The sequence below is a fragment of the Nicotiana tabacum genome, chromosome 2 (assembly GCF_000715075.1).
Source record: "Nicotiana tabacum cultivar K326 chromosome 2, ASM71507v2, whole genome shotgun sequence".
Taxonomy (NCBI): domain Eukaryota; kingdom Viridiplantae; phylum Streptophyta; class Magnoliopsida; order Solanales; family Solanaceae; genus Nicotiana; species Nicotiana tabacum.
In genome coordinates, this window is record NC_134081.1 from 15,465,224 (window position 1) to 15,473,465 (window position 8,242).

Genomic DNA, 8,242 nt, shown 5'->3' on the forward strand with positions numbered 1-8,242 from the left:
CATAATTAAAATTTGCATGTTGTTAGCTTGACGTATTTGAATATATAAATAAAGGCAAATTTTAGAAAAAGAAAGTTAATTTCCTCTTAATTATATATATATTTTTTATTTTGTACTAAAATAAAAAAATAAAAAATTATTTATTATGGATAGGAGAGAGTACCAAACTATCCCTAAAAGTGATCAAAAATCAAAATACAATTTCTTTTGCAAATCTCAATGTCTATCTCTGTCTTTCTCCATCATTGTATAAATAGAGAACTAGTTAAAGCTTTTTGCTTTTACGAGGTAAGCTACCAGAACTACTTCTTCTCCTTCCTCTTTATTCACAAACCAACCAATAAGCCTAAACTAACCAAAACTTTCTTCTCTTTCTTCGTGCAAAAACGTAGCAGAAACAACCAACAGAAATGAAAAGGAAAGATCGATAAATATGGTTTAGTAAAAAGCTCTCTTTCTTTTTCTCAAGAAACTGCAAAAAGTTCAAAAACCAAGATATTCTATCAATCCTTACTTGTAAGTAAGTGCCCCTTGTGTTGTCATGTTTTTCTGAGTTCTTTTTACTTATTTTCTTGGGGAAAAAAAATGAATTCATAGTTTCAATATGGTAAAGTTTTTGCCTTGTTTTCAACTGATTTCAGCAATGCCATTGACTGTGTTTTCTTCAAAAACACTCTGTTTTTGTACTATTTTTACATCATTTATTTTCTTGGAACTTTACTTTAGTATGGGTCAATCACATAGTAATTAAAACTCTCACTGATTTTCTCACTTTAATTGATCTTTTCAGTTCAGAATCTTTATACTATTGCACATGGTTTTTCAGAGATCAATATGATTTTAATCAAAATTTTATAGTTTGTACTAAGTGGAATGAACTCAAAAAAGTTTTTACTATTAATATGGGGTTGAAGATTTGATCTTCATCTTTTGTAATATATTTTCCTTTTGTGTTTTTCTTTATTTGCTCAATATCTCCACTTTGTCTTTCCATTCTGTAAAGTCCCCTAAAAAACGAATAAACATAATCTTCAACCAAAAGTAACTCTCTGGCTTCTCTTATATTCTATGTTTATTTAACAATATTTATTTATTAATTATTATTGGGTTTGGTTTCTTTTCGTTTACGATCCCTTCTCAGAAACTGTCTCCAAATCTCCTACAAATTGTTCTTTTTTATAATTTAAATTCCACCGTTGAAAACGCCATTAATGACTTGTTTATAGCAACCCTCGCACTAAACTATATGTATTATTTACATTTTTCAAACTTTCTTTCGCCTTCTTTTCTGCTCTTATGTTGACATAAATACATATCTTATAATCTGAATCTCAATATAAAATACCATCTTCTATATTTCTTTTTTTTCTAACAAAAAACTAGCTTCATCTTTTTCCAGCTTCATTGCAATTTGCAGCCATGAAAACAGAGCGAAAAATACCAAAGGTAACAATTTTTTATGTTATTAATGTTTTTTCCCTTTGTTGGGTTTCAGTTGAATATATGTATTATATGTATGTATATTTTTATACACACAATAGTGGTGTAACTGTGTGTTCTTGAATGAATACTGATGAGTTGATTTTGACTTTTTTTCTTGCAGTCTTCGTGGACTAAAGTGGTTGTTAGGAAATGGTTGAATATGAAAAACAAATCGGAGGAATTTTATTCAGATCATATAGTAGACGGTAAGATTTTCAACTCTTTTTATTTAATGTTTTTCTGATTTATGGAAAAATAATAGGGCAAAGATCACTAACGTCCCATAGCGCAAAGGGTATAAAATTTATAAATTTTCTTATATTTATTATATGCGCGCATATATATATATATATATATATATATATATATATATATATTTTCGATTATTATTTTTAGATCAGTTATACAGTGTTATTTTTTTAAAATAATATTGATTTTATTTTTGTGGTTTTTTTAATTTCTATGAAATAAATAGGGATGGGTAGAGGAGAAAGAAGAAGAAAAAGTTGCTCAGACGATGGTTCTTGCGTTGTGGTGCCGGAGGAATTATCAGGTAAAGATTTCCGGTGATCGGAGGGATTTTTCCCGGTGAAGTACAGCTTTTACTTGGATTTTCCGTTGATTTGATACAATTTCATAAATGGACTGCAAATCTCTGCCGTTGATTTGATGGATTTTCATTATGTGATTTGACGTACTATAATCACAATTTAGTTGAGAGCGTTTTTTGGTTAGTATCTAATCATTGCCTCTCCTTATGCCACGTGTACCTGGACCTACCTAGTCCCTAGTTCTAGTGTGATCATTCCTTTTTTAGTTTTCACTAATTTCCATAGAAAGTCATAATTTGAACTATAGTTAAATATTTTCTTACTCCTTAAAAATCAATCGAAACTTTTATCATTTACACATCTATTCCACTTTATTCATATCTGTTACTTTTCAATATTAAATAATTTATTTTTATTTTTAATTTATTGATTTAAGTTCTTAACTTTTCAAATTAAGTTCAATTTTAATTTTATATCATTGTTAAAATTATTTAGCATTAGACAAGAGTGGGTTGATCTAGTGGTAAGCACCCTCCACTTTCAACCAAGAGGTTGTGAGTTCGAGTCACCCCAATAGCTAAGGTGGGGAGTTCTTGGAGGGAAGGAGCTGATGGTCTATCGGAAACAGACTCTCTACCACAGGGTAGGCGTACACACTACCCTCCCCATACCCCACTAGTGGGATTATACAGGGTTGTTAGGGTTATTGTTGTTGTTAAAATTATTTAGCATAATATTATAAGAACATTATGCCTTTTAAGTTATATATGACTATTTTTGAATGATCGGTAAGGAATAACACCGAAGATAAATAAATAAATCACTGGTGGTATATAAATAAAAGACATGAAGTTTTAGAAGTGTAATTTTTTTATTTAAATTGTAACTTGTTATAGGAGATCATTTTTATCAAATTATGATGCGGATATTATTATTTTGATAAATTAGAAATTAAACTATGAGTAATTTCATTATTTGACAAGCAGAAAGTTGGTTGATGGAAACAAATGATGGAATTCAACGGCCAATATTGGAGAAAGAGGCATTCACTGTCACTGATCATCAAAACCTTAGGTAAGGCAAGAACGATCTCCTAATTTCGAATCTTTGATTTTAATAAGTATAAATTTACGTTTCCCTTTTTGGTATTTGCCAAAAGGAATTCTACAATTTAATGCATACCCATGTTAAGGTTCATAATTAGATCATAGTACTTGAATTAATTAATGTAAGATAGACTAAATTTAGAATTTAATAACCAAAAGCATAGATCTAGAAGCCGCATACTGAGCCAAGTCAATAGGCTTAAGTACCTCTTGGCCATGTGCAAATTCACTTTTGGTTTTTCGACCGGGTTTGTATCCACATTAAAGTTTAATTAAATTTGAATTTGCGTTGAAAAATCTCATATTATAAGATAAAGTGCTAAGCAAATAAAGATAATTTTATACTCGATGCTCCAACCTGATTTTTTTTTTTTATTAAAGATGAAAGAATAGTGTGCAAATTGAGATCTCTATAGTGCCTAATAAGTCATTGGTTTAAGTACTTTTTGGCCATGTGAAACTACAGTTAGCTGGTTTCATAGGCTTTCTGAATAGATACTACACTTTTTAGTTAACTTGGAAAATTATTGTCCTTAATACCTAGTCTAGTGCAGCTACTTTGTCTTTGTCAACTAATGGATTCAACTTGTCTTTGTATGGTTTATTTTCGTATAGTTGGAAGCTTCTAATTATCCCCTATGATATTTTATTTTGTGCTGGTTTTGTTAAAAAATACCGCCTTTGATCCATATTATTCTGATGTGCATGTGGTCCAACAATAAATATACTTGTGTAATGCATATGCCATCTAAATATTCAAAAGAACGATAATAATGAAATCGAAGGTCTATTAGAAACATCATCTTTGTTCACATAAAGTAGAGGTGGAGTCTGTTAGCACCCCACCTTTCCCAGACCCCCTTGTGTGATAACACTAGGTATATGTTGTTATTGTTGTGCTGTTAGCAGTGAAAATTAAACTCATACGCAAAAACCGTTTAACCTTTTTTTTTTATGATTTTTGATATTTATCTTTTATTTTGGGTGTCTGAAAAATTCTTATGTTCTTCTTTGTGTATGATTTGAACAATAAATAGGATGTTCGTGGGAACATGGAATGTTGGAGGCAAGTCACCACACGATGGGTTGAACTTAGAGGACTGGTTGAATTCCACTGCACCAGCTGACATCTATGTGCTTGGGTAATTTCCTTATCTGTCTTTCACTTTTTATTAAAACTTTGTAACTAGTCAAACTACGACAAATAAATTAAAAAGAAGAAAGTATTAGTCTCCATGGTTTTTTAAATCAATCGAAGAATGATATGAAATTATAAAGTAGAGTTAATATTAAATATAATAAAATATACATGTGAAATTACTTAGGAGATGTATTAATAGGAGAGGTCAGGTTCGAAATAGTTAAGGTGAGCGAAAAATGATCTGGATGGTCCATGTCCCTTTGGTTAAAAGAGTGTTATCTGGTCCAATATTTTGGTCTATATGATGTGAGAGTGGCTTACATCAAGTGGCACGCTAGAAAAGACCTTGTCCTATAATTTTGATCTGTCAGTTATTATTATAGATGAGCCGAGGATCTTTCGAAAATAACCTTCTCTGCCTTATTAAAAGTAGGGGTAAGGTCTGCGTACACACTTTCCTTTTCAGACCTACCCGACTTGTAAGATTATATTAAATTTGTTATTATTATTGTTGTTGCATTTATTACTATAGATGTGGTCTTTAATCCGTATATACTTGTTGAATTCAATTGACTGGTAAACTTGTGTGCTTTTACTAATGCATTGGGTAAATTTAGTTTCACCTACATTATAAAGTTTTTAACTCCTCTGCTATGAACAGGTTCCAGGAAATTGTCCCTCTAAATGCAGGCAATGTACTAGGTCCAGAGGACAGTGGTCCAGCTGCCAAGTGGCTTTCCTTGATTCGTCAAGCTTTGAACAACAACACAAACACCCCAGATCTTTCTCCTAATTACAATAACACCCCAAATTCCGAGCGAAAAAGTTCATCCCCGTCCTTCCATGACTTGCACCAACAACAATCTAACCTTAAACCAAGAATCAGCTTCTCAGATTTGATCAAATTGGAAAATGAACTCGAGCGAGAAGATTGGGAGAGACTCTTGAGTATGAATGACGATGGATCGTCCAGTCCAAATTGCATGTCAAATAGATATAACTCTTCTAGCCTTGAGCAAAATAGCTATTGCTTAGCAGCAAGCAAACAAATGGTTGGTTTGTTTCTATGCATATGGACTCGTACCGATTTGTATCGACACATTAGCAACTTGAAGGTTTCTTGTGTTGGAAGAGGCATCATGGGCTATCTTGGAAATAAGGTATAAATTAACTCGAAGAAATTGAATTTATCGCATGTTTAATTATGAACATTTAATTTCTTAATTTTGACCGTCTTTTCTTGATAATAGGGTTCGATATCGATCAGTATGACGTTGCATCACAAGACATTTTGTTTCGTTTGTACTCATTTGGCATCTGGAGAGAAAGAAGGTGATGAGATCAAAAGAAATTCAGATGTCATGGAAATTTTAAAGAAAACAAGGTTTTCACATAGTAGGATTATTGGAAAACCTCTTCCTCCTGATAACATTTTGGATCACGAGTATGTATTTTCCTTCTTTTTTGTTTTATTTTTTCAATTTTTTTCACAATAATGCAAAAATAATGTTTGTTCTTTCGGAGGACATCTAATAAAACTGGAACGATACTGATATAAATACATTGTTAAACGATGACTAACAATGTACTCTTGTTTTTGGTTTATGTAGCAAGATAATTTGGCTTGGAGATTTGAATTACCGGCTTGCATCCGGTTTTCAGGATACATACGAGTTGGTAAACAACAGTAACTGGGAAGCACTTCTAAAAAAAGATCAGGTAAGACATCTTTATTATACTATGTGCACCCTCAAACACCTTCACATATAATGAAGCGGGAGTAGTAGAAAAATTTGAACACAAAAAAAATTATAAAATTTAATTTTTTTAATTTTTCTTTTAATTGTTATGGCAGCTAAGGATAGAGCAAAAAGCAGGACGTGTATTCAAAGGTTGGAAAGAAGGAAATATTTACTTTGCTCCAACATACAAATACCTCTACAATTCTGACCATTATGTTGTTCAAACTTGCACATCAAAGGAAAAGCGAAGGACTCCTGCCTGGTAATTTTCCGAAATTAATTACTCTTTTTCTGTAATTTAATTTTTAAGCCTAATGGAATGTTGCCATTTTAATAAAATATTTATCAGATGCACGCATTTGAAATACTCATGAATGCATGCATTTATCAACCCACATTTTAGATTTCTATCTAGGGACATACTATAATAACATAATGCAATAACTTAATAAGTTATTTTATTTCATTTCCTGTTTTTTTTTTTTTTTTTTTTTGGGGGGGGGGAGGGGGGTTGGAGATGCACCGACCATATGAGGATTTACTTAATCTACTGTGAGATTAAGTTAAAAAAATTGATTGGCTTTCTACCTTTCATATATAATATTGCACAATTAACGACAATCTTATGCTACAAGATAAGTCATTATAGTCAACTTTATTGCTTAAACTTGTTAAAGATTCCGAAAATCTGATAATTTAATCTGAAAGATTAATAAATCTCGCTAATCTTGATGGTTTCCCACACTAGAAGTCTACCTTGTAGGCCTAAACATTAGTCTACATTATCTCTTTTTCTGTTACACCAAATTCTGAAGATAGTTAATCCTCCAACAATATCTTAAAGCATATTCTAATCCATATATTTGAATTATAGCAGACACAAACCTTCATGATAAATTGATCTTTCTTTTTTTTTCTTTTTCTAATTTTTATTTTTATTTTTCGGGGTTAGGTAGTAGAAAAACTATTCACATTATTTGAGCATAAGATTTGAAAACTACTATTCACTTGTTCAAACTACCAACTATTTTAATAATCAATTATGGTAATCTCAATATTTGATAAACTGCACTCTAAAAGGAGCCTCAGAGCAATAGTAAAGTTGTATATGTATGACTTATAAATTACGGGTTCGAGCCGTCGATACTGTCACTAATACTTGTATTAGGTTAGGTTGTCTACATCACACCCCTTGGCGTGCAGCCCTTTCCTGAACCCCGCATGAACACGGGATACCTTGTGCACCGGGCACAATGAAAGTACTGTTTTCTTGTTAATTTGTCATGAGAAAGCCACACATTGGCAACAAACTCAATAAGACATGTTAGATTTTGTTCCACATATGAATGAGCATTTCTGATTGACCATCTTAAAATGTCCTCACTTTTTCGTAGTACTACGAAAAATCTTGCATTTTTAGCCTTCTGCACTGAATAACCTATTTCCCAGGAATCTTGGACTTAAAATGCTTTTATGTAGTTGAATTCTTGCATCAAAGTACCATAAGTTACTGCTTTTCTGCATAAAACAAACTGTACTAAAACATAGTCTCTCCAAATCTATAAATTACAGGTGTGACAGGATTTTATGGAAAGGTGAAGGACTAAAGCAAATATGTTATGTTAGAGGAGAATCAAAGTTCTCAGATCACAGACCAGTCTACTCACTTTTCTCAGTAAATAATTTAACAGAAAGGTACCAAAGTGAAAAAGAATATTTCACTACCCTTTAGTCCAAAAGCCAAAAATTCTTCAACAAATACAGCAGCAGGGGAAGGCCACAAAGTTTGTGTACAGCACTATAACGTTTCTCAGTCACAACTGATAATAGGACAGACCAATAGGGGAAGCCCGGCTGTAGATTTCTGACCAATGACAGTCTGACACCTCGCCCGGCCAATTTTGACGGTTTTGGACATTGTGCATAGGATTACAAATCACAGGCGGGTCACGGCACACTTGGTGACAGGCGTACTGGGTTGTTGACACGTGGTTAATTGGTTCTTGGCATTGGTTGAAAAAGATTTGAGTCTTAGATTTTGATTTGGTTTTCTAGATATGAAGCTCAGCGTTTGCAGGAAATTTTCCCCTTCTCTATATTTCTTATGTTTGTCTTTATGGTCCTTACGCCTGTGGCAATGTAAAGAGGAGTTCCATAGAATGGTTGAGGAACCTGAGGGAAGATGTGTATCTAGCCTCGTCAATTTTGTTAGCTCAATAT

General features: G+C 32.3%; 1 protein-coding gene across 2 annotated transcripts in view; it reads left to right on the forward strand.

The window, feature by feature from the left end:
* The first annotated feature begins 298 nt into the window (after window positions 1–298).
* The window catches only part of LOC107803457 (type I inositol polyphosphate 5-phosphatase 8-like), an 8,014-nt gene continuing 70 nt past the window's right edge, over window positions 299–8,242 (forward strand). The window contains exons 1-11 of one of the 2 annotated variants that reach the window (XM_075231151.1): window positions 299–520; window positions 1,400–1,446; window positions 1,604–1,688; window positions 1,958–2,035; window positions 3,020–3,107; window positions 4,177–4,281; window positions 4,942–5,440; window positions 5,531–5,724; window positions 5,891–5,999; window positions 6,136–6,284; window positions 7,595–8,242. The exon at window positions 7,595–8,242 is cut by the window's right edge and continues 70 nt beyond it. In XM_075231151.1, the coding sequence (XP_075087252.1) occupies window positions 1,420–1,446; window positions 1,604–1,688; window positions 1,958–2,035; window positions 3,020–3,107; window positions 4,177–4,281; window positions 4,942–5,440; window positions 5,531–5,724; window positions 5,891–5,999; window positions 6,136–6,284; window positions 7,595–7,754 (1,494 nt within the window). In that variant the 5' untranslated portion in view covers window positions 299–520; window positions 1,400–1,419 and the 3' untranslated portion in view covers window positions 7,755–8,242. The remainder of the gene's footprint in view (window positions 521–1,399; window positions 1,447–1,603; window positions 1,689–1,957; window positions 2,036–3,019; window positions 3,108–4,176; window positions 4,282–4,941; window positions 5,441–5,530; window positions 5,725–5,890; window positions 6,000–6,135; window positions 6,285–7,594) is intronic. The other variant, XM_075231158.1, reaches the window with a different exon arrangement.